Source organism: Parus major, chromosome 26 (assembly GCF_001522545.3).
Source record: "Parus major isolate Abel chromosome 26, Parus_major1.1, whole genome shotgun sequence".
In the NCBI taxonomy this organism is placed as follows: Eukaryota; Metazoa; Chordata; class Aves; order Passeriformes; family Paridae; genus Parus; species Parus major.
Genome location: NC_031795.1, coordinates 657,477 through 680,035, shown reverse-complemented (window position 1 = coordinate 680,035; position 22,559 = coordinate 657,477). Strand labels below are relative to the sequence as shown.

The 22,559-nt window shown below is 55.5% G+C and overlaps 2 protein-coding genes across 2 annotated transcripts in view; one reads left to right on the top strand and one right to left on the bottom strand.

Annotated features, from left to right (window-relative positions):
* The window catches only part of LOC107214882 (protein phosphatase 1 regulatory subunit 12B), a 96,902-nt gene extending 90,778 nt beyond the window's left edge, over window positions 1-6,124 (bottom strand). The window contains exon 1 of the mRNA XM_033519838.1: window positions 6,098-6,124. Coding sequence (XP_033375729.1) covers window positions 6,098-6,124 — 27 coding nt within the window. The remainder of the gene's footprint in view (window positions 1-6,097) is intronic.
* A 1,819-nt stretch (window positions 6,125-7,943) lies between these two features.
* CSRP1 (cysteine and glycine rich protein 1) lies at window positions 7,944-21,835 on the top strand. Its single transcript, XM_015650962.3, has 6 exons — window positions 7,944-8,086; window positions 14,483-14,595; window positions 18,729-18,897; window positions 19,248-19,374; window positions 21,064-21,157; window positions 21,430-21,835. Exons 2-6 carry the CDS (start codon window positions 14,484-14,486, stop codon window positions 21,504-21,506), a joined length of 579 nt encoding a protein of 192 aa, XP_015506448.1. The 5' UTR covers window positions 7,944-8,086; window position 14,483; the 3' UTR covers window positions 21,507-21,835.
* The last annotated feature ends 724 nt before the right edge of the window (window positions 21,836-22,559 follow it).

Sequence of the window (22,559 nt, the reverse complement as noted above, 5' to 3'; positions counted from 1 at the left end):
CGGGCGCCATCGCTGTGGCTCCCCCGGGTCCCGCCCTCCCCTCAGAATCCCGGAAGCGCTGAGGGGGGGAAGGAGCTGCGGGATCATCGGCTCCAGCCTGGGCCCCATCGCCGGCCCCGAGCACCGAGTGCCACCTCCAGCCGTCCCTTCGGCGACTGCGACTCCACACTGCCCTTAGCCAGCCTCTTCCAATGCCTGACCGCCCTTTCCGGGAAAAAAAATCTTACTGGTATCCAACCGAAACTTTCCCCGGGCACAGCTCGATGCCGTTTCCTCCTGTCCCTGTTCCCTGGGAGCAGAGCCCGACTTCTCCTGGCTGTCCCCTCCTGGCAGGGAGTTGTGCAGAGCCAGGAGGTTCCCCCTGAGCCTCCTTTTCTCCAGGCTGAGCCCCCCCAGCTCCCTCAGCCCCTCCTGGGCTCCAGCCCCGTCCCCAGCTCCGTTCCCCGCTGTGGGGTCTCGGGACAAATGTCCCGCTGCCATTGGGACATTCGGACAGAGGAGTGCGGAGCTCCCAGAGCGGCTCTGACCAGCAGCTGCACTCACACAAGTGGCTGATTTTATTGAGGAGATGCTGGAACCCGTAGATCTGCAAGCAAGAACTAAGCAATAGTCTGTGAAAACTCTCTACCCCTGACACAAGGAACATAAAAAAAATAATAAAAAAAAAAAAGCACGATGTTCTGAAACATTCATGAAACCAAATTCATCCTCCTTGAAAAGCTCAGAAGGCAAAAAGGTTTTTCAGAACGTTGTCCAACTCCTCCTCCATACTAATACAGAATTTGTGCAAGGTTACAGACATTAGAGAAGAAATATTTAAAAAATTGATTCTCTGGGCATTTAAAGAATCCCTGGGGAAAATAGCGGGGAACAAATATGTGTGATCGCATATATTTAATATTTGAATGTTCCCTAATTAACCCCGAGCCCAGGAGGCGAGCTCGGACCTGCGGGGTCCAACTCTCCCGGCTGCTTCCTTCCAGCCGGCCCTGCTGTGGTGCTCAGGGTTTGGATGAGCAGTTTGGCTTGGTTTCCTTGAGCCTTCCCCGAGCCCCCTCTCGTGGCTGTGTGTCCGTCCCGTCCTGCTGAGCATCACCGCAGCAGCTCAGTGCTCTCGGCCAAGGGGCCGCCCCTCTCCATCAGGTTATTTATTCTGCGGTGCCCAACGGAGGATTTGCCTCAAATTGGTCACTGCCGGAATCTCAGGACGTCTACGCTGCTGAATGATCAGTGACAAATCCCCTCAGAGCAGACAGCATTTGCTCATTAGCCTTAAATCATCTCCAGCAGTTTTCAGCCAAGTTCCAGGGAAACCCCCAGGAGCTGTGTAGCCGTGTGTCTGATAGCTCCAGCTGTTAACGGGGCCAGAACTTCTGACCTGAATTTCTGGTCTTTCTGGGGAACACACAGAAGGAACACAACTGACACAGACCCTCTGGAAAGGCAGAACTTCCATCTTGAGAGGATCCCCTGCTACCACAAGCCCAACTCTCCACACCTCTGTTCACTGTAGCCCAACAAATGCCAATGCCAGAGCACACAGATCCCACAGGATCCTTCCTTCCTTCCTAGGGCACTGTTTCAGCAGTGCCTGGGTGCAGCAGAAGCCCAGAGCCACGGGGGAAGCTGAGCTCAGGGGAAGCTCCTGAAAAGTACAGCTCCCAAGAGCCAGCTGAGACACAGCCTGCCCCATGTGGCACCTGCCCCGCTCTCCCTGCCCTGAGAACATCCCACAGGGATCCCTTTCCCTCTTGTGCAGCTGCAACCCTGCAAAGCATCTTTTCAGGCTCCCCAGGCAAGGGGGAGCAGATGAATAGGTTCCCAGCTGGCTGCAGCCACAGCCTGGTTGCCTTTTCTTGCATTCAAACCAGCTCCCCCCTTGCAGATGCTCTGCACTTCTGCTCCAGCCTTGGCTTGGCACAGTCACAGCCTCTTCTCCCAAGAGAGACTTCAAGACCTCTTGGACAAGAGCTCCCTTCTGGCCAAGAATTTCAGTTCATTGCTTAAGCCTCCAGAGGGACAAGAAAATCAGGTTGAACATCATCACCATCATCATCATCTCTCATGGCTTTGGACCCTTTCAAGCCTCTCTGTGCCTGCATTTCTCATCACTCCTTCCTGTGGGAAACAGCACTGGCAGCATTCTCCCTGAGCCTGCTCTTTGGTATCTCAGGTTCAGAATGAGTTCCACAAACATCACACCTGGCCCTGAGAGGGAATCCCAAAAGCTGCTTTTGGGATTCCCCAGTTTCCCCCACAAACCAGCTCCACAGCTGCTTGGCCATCAAAGAGAAGAACTTGAAACTCTTGACAGCTCATTCAGGAATCTTTAGATCCTTCCCTGAGTTCTTTCATTTCTAAACTACAGAATCCAAGGGAGGAGAAAGAAGGGGTTTTTCCCTTCTGTGGGAAGGGAATTCCCACCCTGTGCACATGCAAGCACATCTGATGAACGGTGATCCAGCTCCAGGTCCCAAGCCATTGAGACCAGCTCAGAAGCCACTTAACTCCAGTGCACAGAAGATCTCCTCTTTCTTGCAGCTGATGAAGGAGGTGAGGCTGGGCAGAGAACCCTCGCTCACCACAGCTGCCTTGGGCAAGATGACAGCCTGAACAGACTGTGCCCAGCACATCTGGTGGAATTTTGCTGGAGCTCAGGGTCTCAGATGAGAAGAAATTCCTTTAGCTTGGTTGTTCACCACAGGAGCTGCCAGTGCCATTTGGGCTGTGCCAAAGAGGGGCCATACTCCAGGCACCCAACCACATCCATGATCTGCTCCTGTGACAGTATCACCTCCAGCAGAGCTGCTTGCTCAAGCCACAGAATTCCTTGCATAATGGCTGACAAATGCTGCAAGGCCTGGCTGAGCTGTAACTCCCTGCAGACTCAGAAAAGCTCTAAGAGTTTGGGAATGTAGCCTTCCTTCTTCAACGTCAGCACCAGCTTTTCCCTGCAGCTGGCTGAGAGCAGAGGTGATCAGCTCAGCAGCCTCTGCAGTCTGTGGGCCCTGCAGGGAAGAAGGTTGGTCCCAAGGCCAATTGCAGCCATTTCTTTCTGGTGTTCCTCTGGTGGCTGCAGAAGATGTGGGGTGACTTTCAATGAAGGTCATACCAGCCAAAGAACAGCAAGAGGGAAGAGAAGGGGAAGCATGAGGAAAGGCTGTGCTGGGCTTGTCCCCTGTTGGCTCTGCCCCTGGAGCTGCTTCAGCTTCCTCTGGCTCTGGCCTTTATGATGTCACCTGCAGCAGGAGGCTTCCACTGCTCTGCTCCTTGACAAGCTGGCCTCTGCCAAAGGTCCTACACTCTGCTGTGGCCCCGATAACCAACTGCTGGGACTTGAGGCAGGAACTTGTAGATCTGAGGGGACACATCCCCATTACTGTGTGAAGCCAGGGAAGCCCTTCAGTCCTTTGGGAAATGAACCTGGAGAGGGTGAAACTGCCAGGTAGAACTGGGTCTGCTGGAGAAGCTGAGCCAGGCAGAGCAGAGGGTGCCAGCCCTTCCCAGTGCCACATCCCGCTGTGGTACCACATGAGCTGGTGCTGGGAGCTGTGGCAGTGCCTGCCTGGGCCTCAGGGAACCACAGAATCACAGGTCCTTGCAACTGGAAAAGCTCCCTGAGTCTGTCAAGTCCAACCATTGCTCCAGAGCTGCCACACTTAGCACTAACCCGTGTCCCTAAGTGCTACAGCTACATCGGTCACATGAAAAGGGATTTTTTATACCATTAAGTGTGCAGAGATTTACTTGACCCTTGTTTAATTAGTCTCAGTGCCCCAGAAAAGCCTTGTGCCCGAGCAGTGTGTCAGCATCCCGTTAGGGGGAGCCTGTGACAAACTGTGACAGGTTAGAGTTGGAGGATTGTCTGTGACAGTAGCTGTCAGTGATAGGATTTGTCATTGGTAGGATCTGACTGCACAAACGTGTTCAAAGCAATCCCCGGACAAGCTCCAATCCCCAGTTAAAGAATTAAGTGTGCACAGAGTGCAGTTCTTACCCAGGAGGTCCTGATGGGGAAGAAGGCAGGTTCAGCCCATTGACTGAGCCCAGCAGTAACTGTGGAGTCTTCCCTCACTCTTACCCCATTCTCAACTTACATTTTATGCGGTTTCTTTCTGTTTAGGTGGAACTTGAGTGACTCAAGTCATGCAGATCTTTATGTGCAAAATTCTTTTGTTTTACTTTTAAAGATAGTCACAAAAACCACCCCAGTGAGGGGTGGTTTTACCTTGGTGGGGGTTACCTTTGGGATGGAGGGATATGTTAATGATACAATTAGGCTTTAATGAACCACATTCATCAGAGAAGAGCATTTTCACCCCAGCTGTTGGTTCATCAGCAGGACATCTCCTCCTCCCTGCCCTGGCTGGTAGGTGCTGAGAATTTTCTCGGCTGCAAAGCACCATTGAGTTTTCTCTAATATCCAACCTTTACCTACCAGGCAACTTAAAGTTGCTTCCTCTTGTCCTGTCCCTTGTTCCCTGAGAGAAGAGACTGACCCTCCCCTGGCTGTAAGTCCCTGAACAGAAAAGTCCTGCTCTCCTGCACCCCTGGGCTCTGCTGGATGCTGTTGGGGAGATGGGAAGGCTGCAGTGGGTGAGAGGCAGAGGGACAGCCTCAGGCAGCCCCAGGTTACAGAGCCCAAGAGACACCACTCTGCCATTGGGGAGATACTGGGAGGCGAGCTGGGATGGGTTTTGGGCTCTCTGCACTCCCAAAAAGGGCTGAGTGTCCCTCTGGCACACAAAGCATCCTGTGCCAGTGCTGGAAGGGGCCAGGACTGGGCCCTGCTCCCTCTTCAGTGGGGTCCTTCACAAGCCTGGTCCCCTTCATCCCCCTTCAGAGCAAAGAGCAGAGAAGGAGTTTCCAGCAGTAGAACTGGGAGATACAGGCATCCTTTCTGAAGCTTTTTAAAAAAAAGCTTTTTTAAATAAAGAGCTTTCAAACGCTGACAGACAGCTTTTAATCCTCTGGAGAAAAGAAATGGGAGTAGGAGAGCCTCTGAAACCTGGCAGTCTGTGCCTTGCTCCTGTGGGATGGAGGCTGGAGGGGGCAGGTCTGCCCAAGTCTGCTGCAGGTTGGCATCTGCAGCACCATCTCCTGCACCCTGGCTTAGACACAGCCTCTGAGCCATCTGGCAGAGGCTTCCCAGCCCCCAGGGAAAGGAGGCTCATTCCCAAATGCTGCAGTGACATCAACTCTGGGATATGTCTAACGCTCTACAAGGAAGAGGAACCCTGTGGGAGATCCTTGACCAGGAGCAGCTGCAGAGGGTGATGTTGTGGTTGACAGCTGGTTAACACGAATGCTCAGTGTGCCCAAGTGGGCAAGGAGGCCAGTGGCATCCTGGCTTACACCAGCCATGGTGTAGCCAGCAGGACCAGTGCCTGTCCCTCTGCTGGCACTGCTGAGGCACCTCCAGTCCTGGGGGCAGTTTGGGGGCCTCATGGCAAGAGAGACATTGAGGGGCTGGAGAGAAGGGAACAGAGCTGGGGAAGGGGCTGGAGCATCAAAAGCAGCTGAAGGAGCTTGAAGGGCTCAGTCTGGAGTAAAAGGAGGCTGAGGGGACACTTTCTCATTTTCTACAACTCTCTGACAGGCAGCTGGAACCAGGTGGAGGTTTGGCTCTTCTCCCAAACAGGAGTCAACAGAGGAAATGGCCTCAAGTTGTGCCAGGAATTTCTTAGCCCAGAGTTCACAGCAAAATTCCTGTGGAATTTTGTGCCAGAGCTTTCCAGGTCCAAAGGAAGCAGCTCTCTGCTGCCCTCCCAGCCCTCCTCCCTTCCTGCCAGTTCCAGCTGCACAATCCCAGCAGCTGCAGCAGCCTGGGCTCCCCAGCTCCTGCCAGCAGAATGCCTGCCCCCGACGAGCTGTGGTGCCTCGGGAGAGGAGTGGGAGAGGAAGGGTCTCTGAGCCCCAGAGAGTGGCCTCAGGTTCCTCATGTCAGCTGCCTTTACAGCTTCAGTACCCTCTTTCATTTTTCGAGGAGGAAAAGGCCAGCCCAGGCCAGAGAAATTCAGTGGGGGCCTCCCTTGGCAATCCTGTCCATGGCCATTGTCATCACTGGAGCTTCCATCCAGCTTCTCTCCAGCCTCACCTGCTGCAAGGGCTGGCAGACCCTCATGGAGCACAGGATGGGAAGCTGTTCAGCCACCAGCAAAACAGTTCTGTTCCCCTCACTTCCCCTCCAGGAACTTCCTGTGCAGCTGCTCCTGGAACTGGCAGCCTTTTGCTGACCTCCAGGTCTGGGGAACATAACACTGATGGATGGAATCTTCTTGGAATCTTCCAGGGCACCAAAAATGCCTAAGAAAGGGAAGATCCTTTCCCTGTGCAGTGCCACCTGGTTCCTGTCCCTGTGTGGGGTTTGCTGGGACTGGGGAAGGTGTCCCACTCCCCTCCCTGCCTTCCCCCACAGGCAGAGGGGAAGTGCCAGAGGGGGACAGATCCAAGGCACTGTTTCCCAAGGGGATGGAGAGGGGAGTTTGTAGCCCAGCAAGCTGCAAATCAGGCAAGGATGAGCATGTGAGGGGACACACAAACTCCTGCTGGGGCTTTGAGCAGCGAGCAGACGGAGCATTCAGCGTGGGGCCAGGCTGCAGGGCCTACACATGGACCACCCTCAGCCTTTCAAGGTGTAAACAGCATCCCCTGTAGCCTTGGAATTGTTTGTCACAAGGTTCTGGGCCTGCCTGGGTTCCTGTACTGCCCTGGCATAGAAACACACAGCAAAAAGGGAAAAGGAGCTTTGCAGCCCTGCAGCCACACTTTCTGTAGGCTGCTCTGTGAATGTGTGGGCTCAGAGGAACACGTGTGAGGGTACACACGGTGTGTGGGACATCAGGGGAGGGCAGCAGTGTCTCTGCTTCTGCACTGCTTTGGCCTCTTCACTTCTCAGAGCTCTCCCTTCACACGGAGCCAGACTCCCACCTGTTCTCCAGCTCTGCTGGGAGTGTTTTCCCAACACCTCTGCAGACTTTCTGTGCAGTTTGGAGCTGTGCATATTTCTCCCTGCCTCTGTCTGCACCCAGAACAGCGCTGTTGTGGTGGGTTCCCATGGGAGTCATTGCCAGAGTTTCTCTTCACTCCCCTGCTCTGCAATTTGTTATGAGAGATTCATAATCCCAACCTGGGTTGGGTTGGAAGGGACCTCAAAGCCCATCTTGTCTCACCCCTGCCATGGGTAGGGACACCTTCCAGTACCCCAAGTTACTCCAAGCCCTGTCCAACCTGGCCTTGGACACTTGCAGGGATGGGGCAGCCACAGCTTCTCTGGGACCCTGTGACAGGGCCTCAGCACCCATATTGTACAAAAATTCTTGCTGAAGTAATATTAACTCCTTTTTATCCATGGAAAAGCTGCAGTAAGGACTCCCTGGATCCTCCTCTTTTCCAGATGAACAGCCCCAGCTCTCCCAGGCTGGCTCCAGAGCAGAGGGGCTCCAGCCCTCGGAGCAGCTCCGTGGGCTCCCCTGGACTCTCTCCAGCAGCTCCACGTCCTTCCTGTGCTGGAAGCCCAGGGCTGGAGGCAGCTCTGCAGGTGGGGTCTCACCTGAGTGGGGCACAGGGGCAGAATCCCCCCTGCCCTGCTGCCCATGCTGGGGGATCAGCCCAGCACACAGTGTGGGGTTCTGGGCTGCCAGAGCACATGGCTGGGGCACACTGAGCTTCTCATCCTCCAACACCCCCAGGTCCTTCTCCAGGGCTGCTCTCTGTCCGTTCTCCAATCTTGCAACGTCTCTTCATTTAGAGGAAAACGTTCGGCAGAACAAAATACCGACCGAAACATCTGGGAGGTGGTCCCGCCGCCTGGGAAGCAGTCTGGGGCTTTTCGGGCCCCCGAGGGTCCTTCCCCTGGCGGGCCGGGGGTCCCGGGCAGCGCCAGGAGGCTGCGGGCTCTGTGGAGGCCGTGCCGCCCCCCGCAGCCCGTGACATCAGTGCCGCGCCCTGCCCGGCCGGCGACAAAAGCACCGAGCTGCCGCCGGCCCCAGCGCGGCTCCCGACAGCGGCACCGAGCCCCACAGCGAGCCCAGCGCCGGTACCGACCCCGGATTTGACACCGACACCGTCCCCGGCCCGGCCGCAGGTGGGTGCGGGGCGGAGGCGGCCGCCGGGTCCCGCCGAGCGCAGCGGAGCTGTCTCCCCTCCCGTGCCCGGGGCTGCCGCTCCCCCAGCCCGGAGCTGCCCCCGTTCCTCTCCCCATCCCTCTCTCCATGCCCCGAGGATCCCCAGCCCGGCCGCAGCGGGGGAGATGCGGGGCTGGAGCGGGGCACGGCCCCGCGGGGTGGGCACGGCGGCCGCGGAGCCCTGAGGGAGCGCCCGGGCCCGAGCAGCGCGCGCGCGGCGGGACGCGGAAGCCAAAACTTCTGCATCAGATGGACTGAACTCAGACCAATCTTTGATCAGATCGATCTAAACTCATTTCCAGGGAGCCCGAGGCGGCTCAACTGTGGGCTCAGGCTAGTTCCCAGAGGAAATTTGCAGTGCTGTGCGCCAGGCTGGGCACAGGGTCGAGCACAGCCCCAGGTGCCGCTTTCGTTCCAGCGCTCGGAGCCCTCAGCCCGTGGGACGGGGTTGAGGCACCACATCCCTGTATCAGCTCTGCTCTCTCTCCCTGCGTGAGAAGAGGCCACTGCTAAAATAGTGTGAGGCTGGCTTTGGGCGCTGCTCCTCCCGGCTCTAGAGCTTGGGGAAGGGTGAGAGCAACTTCCCTGCAAGGAGCAACTGTGCTCATTCGATCTGTTCCTGCTGGAGCAGAGGAACATGAGGTCAGATCTCCTCAGGGTCTGCAGCTTCCTCCCGAGGGGCAGCTCCGATCTCTGCTCTCTGTGAGCAGGGACAGCACCCAGGGAAGGGCTGGAGCTGTGCCAGGGTTTGGGATGGATCTCAGGGAAAGGTTCTTCCCCCTGAGGGTGCTGGCACTGCCCAGGCTCCCCAGGGAATGGGCACAGCCCCGAGGCTGCCAGGGCTCCAGGAGTGTTCGGACAAGGCTCAAGGGATGCACAGGATGGATTGTTGGGGTGTTTGTGAAGGGTGAAGGGCCAGGGGGAGGATGTGATCCTTGTGGATCAATTCCAGCTCAGGATGTTGTGTTATTCTGCTGGAGGTGAGGCTGGCAAGGTGCAGCGGGCTCTGGGGAGGATTCAGCCATTCCCAAGGGGCTCAATGCTGCTGCTGCTGCTGCACAGACAGCTCTGGGCTGTGCTGCTCCAGTGGGTCACTGTGCCACACTCTGCTGTCCCCTGGATCAGAGACTCTCCAGCTGGGATGGCAGTGCCTGAGCATGGCCTCAGGGCAGCTGAGCTCAGTTCCCTGCTCCTGCAAGGCAGCACCAAGTGGGGAGGATGCGACCAACTGGGGCATTTCAGGGCTTTGGGGAAGCTCAAGTGAGTTCAGTCCGGTGATGGATCTTGATCCCTGTGGGAGTCAGGAGCTTTTCTTAACAACCCCTGAAAATTTTGCTGCTTTTTTCTGGATCAGGTTGGGATTTTCATGGAAGACCCCGCTTCCAAGGAGTCTTTGTAAGCCAAGCTTGGGAGCAGTGCACATGCAGGCAGAGGCCCATGGCTGTGAGAACCATGTCTGGCCAGTGGCTGAGCACTGTGCTGGCCTCTTTCAGGACCCTGCTCTGCACAGCCAACCTGAGGCTGTCTTGGCAGAATCATTTGACTGCTGGTGGAGTAAAGCCTGACTGCTCCTGGAGTCATAGAATAGATGAGCCACATCACTCTGGAGCTCGGAGCCTCCTGACTTCCTTCCCTCCTATGCCAGCAAAGCCCTCAAAGGTGTCTGATGTGATCCAGCTGCATCTCCTGAGGCAGTTCTGGGATTTCTCCCTGGTAATTCCCAGTGTTTTTCCATGTCTCTGTGCTCACCAGCCTCAGGTCCCCATTCTCTTGCTCACTAATTCAACACCGTTGGGTCACACATGACCTTTACTTATCCTTGTGTACACTGTTGGTGGCCCAGAGTCTCCTCACATCACTGCTTCTCCCTGCTCATGACACAGCAGGGGACGAGGGGACAGTTCTAGCTTGCCCCTTGTAAGGTTATTCCCACCTGTGCCCAGGTGATGGGAAAGCTGCTCTGTTTCAGTTCCTGTTTGCATGGGCCAGAGTCCCCCATGGGTCTGACTGCAGGTCCTGGTGCTGAACCCCTGGTGCTGCATCCCAGGGCTTTCACAGGTGATGTTCCCTGGTGTATCCCTGGCAGCTGGTTCCTCTCTGCTCTGCCCACGTCTCATGTCTATGGGTCATTCTTGCTTCAAATTTCTGCCCATTTTATGGCCATGCTGGCTGCTCTCTAAACTGGAAGGTACTACTCAGACCCCAGGGCTTGGGGGTCCTGCTGTTTGACTCTTCCCTTTGCCAGGGCATGAATTAATTCTTCCTGGACTGCTGTGAACATGTTTAGGAGTGAATTTTGTGCAGCACTGATAGTGCTCTTCTGTCATCCACTTGTTTTAATGCTCTCATTAGGGAAAAAAAAGAACTTGTTATATGGGTCAGCGTGAGTCTGCTGTTCCTCAGTGATCTCCAAACACAAAATGATTGTTCTGCAGTTAATTACTGTAGAATTTTAGTAGGACACAGACACAGGAAGGTTTTCCAGCTATTGCTGGAAAGGTTGGATGGTTGAGCTGACGTCCTGGTGGCTGCAGGGATGTTCCTCAAAGTGTGACAGGGTAGGACCTGCCCTGAGTGCTCCCATGGCCATGGAGCTGCATCCACACAGCCACAGGTGCTGCTCCAGCTCCAGGGAGGGCAGTGTGGAGGGTGTCAGCTTTAGGGGCAATGACAGGAACACACTGAGCTTTTAACCCATTCAAAAGAGAGGATGACTGTGTTTCTGCTTCCTGATGGCTGCATCAGCTCTCTGTTTCCCCTTAGAGCCCTGTGTCTGTCCCAGAGCACCAGTACATACTGGTTCCATACTGGTGTGTGCCTGGTTGTTCAGTGTAGCTTACACTGCCTCCCAGAGTGGTACAACACAGCACCTCTGAAACGTACGTGAGTCTGAACCCAGATTTCATAGACAGGTTTGGGTTGGAAGGGACCTGAAAGGTTACCCAGTGCCACCCCCTGCCATAGGCAGGCGCACCTTCCACTATCTCAGGTTGCTCCAAGCTTCCTCCAAGCTGGTCTTTTCTGGAGAGCTGGACTGCTGCAACATCAGACTCTGGAACTGGGGTTAATCTCCAGCAAGTGTCAGCCTTGGGTGGTTCTGAACAAGCTTCCAGTGCAGCTGCTGCTAAAGGATCTTGGTTTTGGGGGCCTCTTCCCTTATCTGTAGTGGATGATGGAGTGGCTCCAGGGCCAGGCCCTGCTTGGCACTGAGGGTGGTGTTTGTAGGGCTCTGGATATGTTTGCTGGGAGCTGTGGAGCTGCAGGAGGAAGGAAAATAATCTTGTTTTTTTGGCAGCCCTGGGTGTCTGTCCTGCTTGTCTATGCTCAGTGAGGTCATTGGCTGCAGGACTGTCCCCTCCTGTTCCTTATTTTGCATGGGGCCCAGAGTGACTTGGAGAAGAATGACTGTGGTCACCAAGTGTTGCAATTGGGCAAAATATGCAAAGTATTCTGAAAATAATGCTGAAAGGATTGCAAACACTGACATATCATAAAGTGGCTATTACTTGGGGAACTGGGAGGATGGATCTGTCTGGATTTGAGTTGTGAGGACTTTATTGGTCAGGTCCAGGTACCCACAGCAGGGTTTTCCTATTCTTTATTTTGCTGATGATGCCAGCCTATAGCACAGATTTGGTGTCTGCATGGCCTGCTGTGCCCACAGCATGTGAGGGGTGTGTTGTGGACTAACAGGGAATTCTCAGCAATTTAAATTTTATCTCAGGCTTTCCCGTGCCCAGCTGTGAGCCCTCACATGGATCCCCGGGACAAACTAATTTTCATGGTCTCTCCCCTCAGAAAATCCATGCTGGTGTGTGCCAGAAGGTTTTGCTGGGATGTGGCTTTGCTGGGGCTGTGTTTGTACTTCATGGTGAGAACCAGGCTCAAATCACCTGGCATTATTTAAACTGAGTGGAGGCACTTGCAGCCTTTCCATGGTGGATTGAGGAAATTCAGCAGCAAAGGGGCTTGGCCTCCTCTTGGGGTGAATATCAGGTGAGCATCAGCCAGAAGCAGGTTTTGGCCTCCTTTAGGCTTTCAGGCAGCTCAAGGAAAGGTGTCCGCACTGCTAAGCTCTCAGTTTGGGCAGGGTAGCCCTGATGTTCAGGACAAACAAAGCCTCTTCCTTCACTGCTGCTGCTCTGAGGGGAACAAAATGTGCTGTGGAGTCAAAGGGGAGCAGCTGGTCCCAAACCATGGGGTGCACTTGATGCCCTGGCTCTGGAGCAGGGAGGGCTGGCAAGAGGCTGCCCCCAAAACTGGGTCTGGGAATCCCAGGGATGGGGTCTGCCAGCTGTTGGTGGTGGGAACAGGATGGGAGACCTAGAAAAATTGTAGCCAGTGATGTGTCATTCCTGATGTGGGATCTGACACGGGGGCTAAAGGGGATGGTGGGCTCCTATGCCATGTGGGACTCAGGGCTGGCAGGGGGTGGTGCTGGATGTTTCTGCCCTCCAAGGAAACTCCTGAACTACCAGGTCAAGCCCTCCTCCTGATCCAGGGGAAAAAACAGGCTCTGGAGAGAAACAGCCTGTGTCCTTTTAAGGCAATCCAAAGGCTGGGACTGGAAGAACCAGGCTGAAAAGGAGGGATTTGGCACGGTTGGGAAGCCCAACCTTCTGGGCCTTTGGAAAAGAGACTTCCCAGCTGCTGTGACCACACCTCAAACACAGCACCCCGGGAGCCAGCACAGCCTCTCCAGCCCCTGCTCCTGGCACCATCCACTTCTCTGTCTGCCTGTCCTGCACTGAGACCCTTTAGGCATCTGGGAGCTGTGCCCAGGATAGAGTGGGGTCAGCAAGTCAGTTCTGACCCCTGCCCTGGTAACCAGGCAATTTTAGTCGCCCTTTTCCTGACAAAAAGAGATCTCGACTTCCCCATGACCTGGGAGGTGCAGGGATCTTGCTGTGCCTGTGAGCACTTCATGATCCCCCATCTGTTTGATGTTTGTACAACCCCTCACCTCCCCAGCTGGGAGAGCCCAGGGATGGGGCTTCAGCTGCAAGAGGTGACCCAGGACCTGCAGCAAGAAGTGGGGCTCCAAGGCTTCTGGTGTGCCCTGGCAGACCCAGGTCCCTTCCTCATTTCCACACAGCTCAGGGGGGTGATGAGATCCTACACATATGGTGGGCTGGCAAATCGTGTACTCTGAAAATAGGGTTTGGTTTTGGGGACACTGTCCTGCTGCTTTAGCTGTTCAGGGGTCAGGAAGCACATGGTGACTTCTGTGGCCTGTCCCCAGATGGGTGCAGGATGGGGAATTACAGAGGTGTTGATGGAAAGAGGCCCCTGGAGACCTCTCAAGCTGCAGCTTGTGCCTATTGACCTTGCTTGTATCATTGGGCCCTTCCAAAGAGTGTTTTATTGTCTTTGTAGCAGCCCCAGGCTGCTGTTTGATCCTCCTTAGCTTCCTCTTGGCCACTCTCAATCAGTTCCCTCAGCATCTCCTTGCAGGACTTCGTTGTGTGAATGTCTTGAGGTTTATGTTGACCTGCTCTTCACGAGTGTCAAGGCCCCTCTGGGCTGAAGCCCTGCTGCTTGTGTAAGCAAGTCACAGTATTTTGGGGTTATCTGCAAATCTAGGGGTCTCTTGATGGTGTCTCATCAGAAACAGTTCAGGAAAGAGAAGCATTTATAGCCTGCTGAGGAGCTGGATGGTGGCTTAGGGTGGTGCTCAGGTCTTTGCCCTGCAATGTCTTGATTTCAGATTCTCCAGGCTCTGTGACTCTGCCTGCAGTCCTGGAGGAGACTGAGATACTGGAGTGCAGGGAGGGGTTGGCCAGGCAAGGCAGGAGAGCTGTTGGTGCTGTGGGACCAGAGCCTGGGGTTTGGTGGTGTGAGGGGTCAGCTCCTGCCCTCAGGGCAGCCCTGACTGTCCCCTGCCCTGCAGTGGCTGAGATGGAAGAGCTGGTCAGGGGGGAGAAGCTGGAACTGTGTTCAGGGGTGTGGCAGCTGTTGCTCCAGCACCAAGGCTCAGTCACAGTGAGCGGGCCATGGCATGGGCTGACAGGAGGGCTGGGACCTCAGGAGGTGCCTGGGTCACTCTGTGAGTGCTGTCTTCCAGCATTGTGCTGCTTCCTCCCTTTTTCTGGCACTGACACGAGCTGAGAGGTCTCACAGCTCCAGGACAGGGATTTCTGCTGCTCCTGGCGGACAGGACCAGGGGTCTCTGGCAGTCAGCTGGCACTGCTGGGTCCCTGGGTTCTGCTGATTCTGCTCATTGCCAGCCCTGCAGTCTGTGCACCCTGCAAACACTCTGGGTGCTCTCTGAAGATGTGGGAAAGCTGCTGGAGCTCCTGTGGCTGCTCCATCCCAGCCCCACAGAGCCCTGTTCCTGACTGTGCTTTCCTGTGCAGGATGCCAAACTGGGGAGGAGGAAAGAAGTGTGGGGTGTGCCAGAAGGCCGTGTACTTCGCTGAGGAGGTGCAGTGTGAAGGCAACAGCTTCCACAAGTCCTGCTTCTTGTGCAGTGAGTACCACCTCTTCCCCTGACCCCCTCTCTGCTTCCTGGGCTCCTCAGGATCTCCCCAATCCCCCCAGCATGGCAGGTACACGGATCATCCCAGGACATGTGGGTTGTCCAGCTGTCAGGGCTGACCTCAGCCAGCAGCCACGCAAAGACTTAGTCCATTCCTGCTCCAGGGAAAGGCCAGGCTGGGTCCTCTGCTCTGTGTCCAGGTGTTAAGGATTGGAGCATGAGACAGGAGCAGTGATGGCAGGAGGGGCACATCCCATGCAATGCTCAGAGGGGGGGCTGGCTTTAACCTTCTCAGTGCCTTTGCCACACTAAAAGGTCCTTGGGCCTGGGGAACTGGCATGGAATCTCCTCATGTCTGAAGGGATGATGGGAAGGAGATGTGGTCCCCTCCTGGCCCTTGTGCTGATGGAAAGCCTCCTGAGATGTGCTGAAGCATCACCCCCAGCCTGTCTGCAGATCCACTGTTGCTAAGGGTGTCTCTGGTGTATGTTTAGACTCAAGTGTCACCTCTGGGGAGGGGCAGCAGAACAGGATCTGGCTGCAAGTGATCCAGTGCTGAGCTCCCTTCCTCTGCCCCCTCTGCAGGATCCTACAAATACTGCTGGGGTCCTGCTGCAAGTCCCCAGACACCCTTCCCTGCCTTTGGGGATCCAAAGCTGGTGGTGTTGTAGTGCTGAGAGCAGCTTCTTCAACCTGGGCATCCAGAGGGGCTGCAGTACACTTGAATCAAAAGATAAGCAGTGTCCCCAGCCTGTGTGGTACTGGATTACTGTCCTCTGACCCTGGAGACCGTGATGTATCAGAACCCATGATTCTCCTGTGCCTGCAGGAGATGGAGCTTGGAGCAACCTGGTCTAGTGGAAGGGTAGGACAAGATGAGTTTTAAGGTCCCTTCCCACCCAAACCTCTCTGGAATTCTGTGGATAAGAGCACACACATTGTCTGTGTCTGCTGATGGCTCCTTGAGATGTTGCATCTGCCACAGAGTAGCAGAAATGCATCTCCAGGGTGGCCTTGCAGCAGGGCCCCACTGAGGTTTCATGTTTCCTCAGCTGGTCCCAGTGTCCTGGTCCCAGTCTCACCATCCCATCACAGCAGGGAGCACAGCTGGGATCTTTTCCAGAGGGGCAGCAGGCAGAGTGGAATCTGAAAACAGGCACTTTCTGGAACTGAAACTCCAGTGACCCTGACATGCTCCTGTGTCCACCTAGCCTGGCTGCTGGATACTTCTTCTCCAGCCTGCCTGGGACACAGCACGTACAGCTGGATCCAGATGAGGGAAAGGAAGGCTGTGTCTGTGCTCTCTGCAGTGGGGAGGGTGGCCAGCATGGCTGGGAGCTCCCATTTGTGGGAGTTTCCAGGCTGCAAACTTGCTTTGGCTGGTAGGGCTCAGCAGGGGAGTTTAGAGGCTTTTCCTGGGCAGGACAAGGGTGACAGGCTGGGTTTGTATGGCAGCTGCTCTGCAGAAGGAAATTCTGGCTGTTCTGTGGCCTCAGATAAGGAGGGTGGGGTATGTTGCCCTCACCTCTTGTGCACACAGCTGGTTTGCCAGGGAAAACTGCTGCCATGGGATGCTGGCAGCCAGAGAGAAGGGCAGGCCTCCAGGAACCACAAAATGAGGCTAAAAGACATTGCTTCCACGTGGGAATACATGGCCAGAGCAGGGAAGAAGGTCCCCTCTGTGTTCATGGAAGCAAGTGCCCACAGAGTGGTCCTGGGCTCAGGGCTGCTGTTCCTGTGCTTTGCAGGCATTTGTTCTGCCACTCCACATGTGCCCAGCAGCTCTGTCCTGGCTGGGGCTCCCCAGTTCAGGCTGTGGCTCGTGTGCCAGCCCACTCTGCTGCCCACTGTTCCCAGTCTGTGCCACGGGCTGTGGGTGGTGCTCCTGAGCTCCTGCATTCCCAGCCTGTTCCCTAGTGCTGCATTTGGGCCCCATCAAGGAACTTGAAACCATTATCTTTAGGAGAGAATAACAAACACTTCAACCAGATCTGCCAAAAACATCATCTAAAAGGAGCCAAGCCTACCACAGTGCATTAGAGCTCAGGGAGCAACTTGGTGATTGACTCCTGGCCATGATCCAGCTGCCTGGGTAGTGCAGCAGAAGTGAGCTGGAATGAGCCCCTTGGCCTTGGAAAGCAGAGGCAGCTCTTGTCTAATTTTTTGTGGAGCAGCTCAGCTGCTCTTAGAAAAACAAAGGGTCCTTAACTCCACGAGTGCAGTGCACTGGAATTTCTGCAATGCACAAACGCGGGGGCTGGGTAAAAAAATTTCTGTTGCCTCTCAAAGCTCTGTGAGTACAGATGAGGGACTGTGAAAGCTTGGGCTGGAGCTCCAAATCCATCCAGATGACACTGAGAGCATTCACTGCTACCCAGGGACAAAGCTCACTGATAAAGGCCTTTGAAATGCCAGTGAAAGTAGCCACATTCCTTCCTGATGCTCTGCCTGAGTAGTGTCACTCCAGGGCAATGCAGAGACCCCAGCAGCAATCCAGGAGCTTGGCTGCTTTGGAACCAGTTACCAGCTCTGGTCTCTCCCAGCTGGGATCTGTTCTCCATCCCCAGCTATGGTGGGAGGTGTAGCTGGGACAGAACTCTGCCAGAGCCTCCTTAGATGGCAGGAGATGCTTCCCTTTCCTCCTCCTTGTCCCAGCAGAGGCACACGAGGTTCTCCTGGCTGTATTTAGTCATGGAAGGGCAGCCTTCTGCTCCAAGGGGAAAACTCTGCTCTGTTTGCATTCCTGTGATATTGGGAAAGGCCAAGAAACTGCTCTGCTGGCCAAGAAGCTGCTGGAAACCTCAACATTAAAGGCGTGGAAAGCAAAACAGGGGAAGCTGCGTGGCAGCTGCAGCCGGATCTGTTTGGGGCTGGCTGCCAGCGCTGCAGACTCTGCCCTGGGAGCTGGGATCCTGCACGGGGCACCTGAACACGGAACATCACCTGGACTTTGGGTGCTGGTGGCCTCCTGCTGGCTGGGCAGAGTGTGTCAGGAAGGGACATGGCAGCTGTGAGCAGAGCTGGGACAGGAGCTGGTACTTCCAGGACCTTAAGGGGCTTTATAAAAGAGAGGTAGAGTGACTTTTTGCACATGCAGATAATGACAGGGCAAGGGGAGATGTTTTTAAACTGAAAGAGGAGCAATCTAGATTAGATATAAGGGAGAAAGTTAGATTAGATATAAGGAAGTAATTTTTTACTCAGAGGGTGGTGGGGCATTGCTTTCCAGAGAAGCTGTGGCTGCTCCATTTTTGGAAGTGTTCAAGACCAGGTTCCACAGGGCTTGGAGTAACCTGGGATTAGTGGAAGGTGTCTGTGGCAGAGAGCTGGAATCAGATAATTTGAACTGAAGGTGCCTTCCAACCCAAACCACTCTGTGATTCTATAGAAACCTAAAAATCAGGGGAAGGCTGGAGCCCAGCACCAAGCTCAAGCTCTAGGTGGGCTCAGCAGGGTCTCTGAGCCTGGCTGCCATCTTCTCCTGTTCCATCTTACATCCCACTTTGACCCCCAGGGCTCAAACACCCAGCTGAGTTTGTGTTCCTCACTTGAGACCCCGCCATGCACCCCCAGACTGGGGCAGGACCAGGGCTGAGGGGACACATGAGCCTTTTGAGCTCTGGAGAGGTGACTGTGCCCTCTGCAGTGCCTCAGGTGTGGTGATGGCCACACAGGGCTGCTCTTGGATGACTCTTGGTCCATCCAAACACCAGGAAAAGCTCCTTTGCTCACATTTCTTTGCCCCGAGTTCTTCCTGCTGTGGATTTGCGGGGCCAGGGCATCCATCCCCAGGCTTGAGAATCCTGCAGTGATTATTAGGGAGAATTCACCCCCATGGTTTAAGTGCAGCTGCAGGAGAGCAGCACCCAGGGGGTTAAGAGAGCTTTCCTTCCCTTGGTATCACTGATGGCTTTGGTGGTTGCTTCCTTTTAAAGCCAGACACTGCTCTTGTTGTGATCCTTATCTGCCCTGGTTTGCATGTGCTCCCTGCAGCTGGATCCTGGCGAGGATTTCCCTGCTCCTTGAAAGCTGAGCTGTGCTGTCCCTGTGAGGGCTTGTTTTCCTCAGCTAATTAGTGAGTTCTGGCAGAGCAGGCTGACACCACACCCTCCCCTCTGTTCTAGTGGTCTGTAAGAAGAATTTGGACAGCACCACTGTGGCCGTGCATGGTGAGGAGATCTACTGCAAGTCCTGCTATGGGAAGAAGTACGGCCCCAAGGGCTACGGCTATGGGCAAGGAGCAGGGACCCTGAGCACTGACAAGGGCGAGTCCCTGGGAATCAAATATGAAGAGTGAGTTTGAGCCTTGTTTTGGAGCCACAGCGGGGCTATGGGCACCTTCTCCCCACACCTGTGCAGCCTGTGCTGAGCTCCCAGCGGTGTCTGTGGGCTGCCTGGCCCCTCTGCCCCGCCAGGGAATCCCACTGAGCCCTGGTTGGTGGCTGGGATGGGATGGGACATGTCCGCATTGCCTGAGCACGCTGCCCACCCCCTCACAGCACACAGCCCTCGGGCTGAACTTTCCATGGGGCTCGACACATCGTTCCTGAAGCTCCCTTACAAACTGGGCTGGGATTTGGGATCCCGTAGTTCTTCCCTGCTCCATCTTGCATCCCTGATCATGAGCTCCCTGCCACCCACAGGAGCCATCCCCACCGACCCCCCAACCCCAATGCAGCCAGGATGGCCCAGATGGTGGGAGGAGCTGACGGGTGTCCCCGCTGTGGCCAGGCCGTGTACGCGGCCGAGAAGGTCATTGGAGCTGGCAAGGTAAGAGGGGATGGTGGGCAGGGGGTGCTGCATGGCAGGGCCACTGTCAGAGAGGATCTGGACCTGCCCTTAGCCAGGCCAGGGCTTGGCTCCAATGGCCACGTTCACCTGGCACCGAAAGGAGATCTTGGCTTGTCTGGAAACCAGGTTGTCCAGGCTGCAGCGCTCTCACAGACTTGTAGATGGGGGAGAAATACATTTTATATTAAATATTTACAGCTCTGCTCAGCAGAGGCCACAGTGGACATCCTGCTGTGGATGTGCTGAGAGGGTGAGCAGTGCATCCTTCTCCTCTCTCCCACAGGCTGGGGTGCTGCTGCAGCCAGGATTTGGGACAGGCAATGAATTCCAGTGGTCAGCATTGCCCACAGGCTGGGCAGGGTGTTGGAGCTGTGGTGAATGTTCTGGGGCTGTTCTGGTGCTGGCTCGCTCAGCTCAGGGTTTGAAGGTCACTGTCACAGTCCTGGTGACCCTGTGCCAAGGTCATCCCTTCACCAGGGTTCTTTGCACCCTGAGCTGTGACCTGGTCCTGGCCCAGCTCCTCTGTAAGGCCTGGGGACCTCTCCTGCCCTGCCAGCCCTGGGAGCCCAGGTGAGGTCCCTGCCTGGGGCTGCCCTACCCACGAGGTCAGGCACATGCAGAGCTTGTCAGGAGCACCAGGCCAGGCTGCTTGGCCATGGGGACAGGGTGGCCATGCTGGGACAGCCTCACCAGTGACCAGGTGTCACTCCCTGACCTGGCTGGGCTCTGTCCTCTCAGGGCTTTGTGCTTGTTCTGCATCCCCAGAACAAGGAAAGGGATCAACAGAAAGGGCCCCTCAGCATCCTCACCCCCCAGCTGGCTTCTGATGAACACACTGAGGATCAGCCCAGGGTCAGAAGCTGAATTTATCCTTAAAACCATGATCTGGGCTTCCTGGTCAGCTTCTGGCCCCAGTGTTTAAAGGGAACCAAAGTTGATGAAGCAATTACATTAAAGTAGACCCAGAGAGGATTCCAGAGCATGTATTTCATGTGCTAATGTTTGCTGGATGACTCCATCCAATACCTCCTCCTCCAGCCCCCAAATTTCACATTTTCTTCCTAAAAAGGTTTCATGTTTCCCAAGTGTTTGTTTAAATTCCTCGGTGAGCAGCTCAGGCTACTTAAGGTCTGCCTGAACACTGTGAGCTCATTTATCTCCAGGGGACTGCTGGAACCATGGGGGGTTATTTTTAAACACTGTCTGGTTTTGGCATTTTTCCTCTCTGTTTGCTGCCTTCCTTGGAGCTGTGGTTGTGTGGGGCAGTTGTCCCATCCCTGCTGCCACCCCAGCCCAATATCCAGCAGCCCTGGGTCTCAGCTGGACAATGTGGGGGATTTATCTTGCTGGTTAAGTGAGGACAGTCCCCAAAAAGGGGGGGATTGCTCCTTACAAATTATTGTAGAAATTACTACACAAATGACTTCTAAGAGCTGTGGGCAAAAGGTCTCCAGAAGCAGATCAGCACAGGAGCAGTGACCACACCTGGTGTTTCCACTCTGTATTTTCCCAGTGGGGCTGGGAGTGCTTTCCAGGGAAAAGCTTTCATTCCATTCAGAGCTCTTGGTTGGCTCCTTTGGATCAGAAAGAGAGCAGGGAGCCTGGTTGGTAGCAGAGCCTGGCTGCCCTGTCCCTGGGGTCTGACTGGGCTCTGCTCCTGTCCTGCAGTCCTGGCACAAGTCCTGCTTCCGCTGTGCCAAGTGTGGCAAAAGCCTGGAGTCCACCACGCTGGCAGACAAAGATGGGGAGATCTACTGCAAAGGTGAGCCCCACCTTCCCTGCTGGCTTGTTCTGGGCTCTGAGGGGTGGGGATGAAGACCCCTGGGCAGGGTAGAGGTTGGGGAAGGGGTGGCCCAGCTGCTTTTGGGGACTGACTGTGCCAGCCACAAAGCTGGAGAATTTCCTGCTGAGCCAGGGCCTCCCTGTTTGCCCAGCAAATCTGGCAAACCTTGCCCTGTCCAGGCAGGGCGTGCTCCCTGGGGAGGACCTGCTCCTGTGCCAGCCTCACCTGTGTCTCCCTTCCATCCTCTGCAGGTTGTTACGCCAAGAACTTCGGTCCCAAGGGCTTTGGCTTTGGGCAGGGCGCCGGGGCACTGATCCACTCCCAGTGAGCTCCAGGGCTGGGCCCTGCGCTCGCCCGGGGCTCGTCCCACGCTGCCCGCCCGCCCCACGCCGCAGTGAGTGCCCCAGTGTCACCCCCAGCCACCGCTGCTTCACAGCACCAGCCCCTCCTGCCCTGCCCCGGCGCTCCCCGGAGCCAGGGGGGTCCCAGCATCGTCCCTGTGGGGTTCTGCTGGGGCAGGGGGCGAAGAGAGGCCGCTCCCTCCCACTGCAGCGAGGCTCCCGTGCCCAAGTCCTGCTCCGCGTTGCCTGTCCCGCCGGCTGCGTGCTCAGCCGTGACACCGAGCAAGCAATAAAACATCCGAGACATCAAAGCTCAGCCAGGCCTGGCCCCAGCACTTACTCCTGTCTGGGGCTGAGGATGGCACAGGGTGCACAGAGCTGGGGAGGAGTTGGCCGTCCTGGCTTGTAATTAAATCCCAATGGCAGGGATGTGTTTGACACGGCCCAGCTGTGGCCAGCTGAGCTCTGCAGCTCGGCTGGGATGGGCTCCCCCTCTGCTCCCACCAAAAATCAGCATGGAATAATTTAGATTGGAAGAGACCTTAAAGCTCATCTTGTTCCACCTTCCACTAGCCCAGGTTGCTCCAAGCCCTGTTGTTGAACACTTCCAGGGATGGGGATAACTATTCCAAGAGCAGATGGTGCTGGGAGGCCAGGGACAGCCCTTCTGGGGTGTGTTGGTAACACCACATGTGTGCTCGCCCTCTCAAAACCCCTATCAGTGCTTTCAGGTGGCACCTCTCCAAGCAGGCTGCCCAGCAGTGCCAAGTAATTAACAGCTTTTCACCTACTCCCTGCTTTTTTAGCAGCTTGGGGATCATTAAACCTCCAGTTTGGCAGCTGCCCAGGTTTAAATTGGTTTTCATCTAAACTCTTCACTCCCTTTCTGTGATTCTCCTGTTGGACCGGTGGGACAGACTCAGATCAGCCCCACTGCAGCTCAGAGTTAGGGACTCCACAGGGAATTGAGTTCTGTATTCTGTATTATTCTGTATAAATTACAGTTTGTAACTGTAAAGTTACAAACATTGTGGTTGAGA

Coding starts and splice junctions, on each gene's coding strand:
- CSRP1 (XM_015650962.3), top strand. CDS start 14,484: ATGCCAAACTGGGGAGGAGGAAAGAAGTGTGGGGTGTGCCAGAAGGCC. Junction 14,596..18,728: donor CAAGTCCTGCTTCTTGTGCA/GTGAGTACCACC, acceptor CCTCTGTTCTAG/TGGTCTGTAAGAAGAATTTG. Junction 18,898..19,247: donor CTGGGAATCAAATATGAAGA/GTGAGTTTGAGC, acceptor TGCCACCCACAG/GAGCCATCCCCACCGACCCC.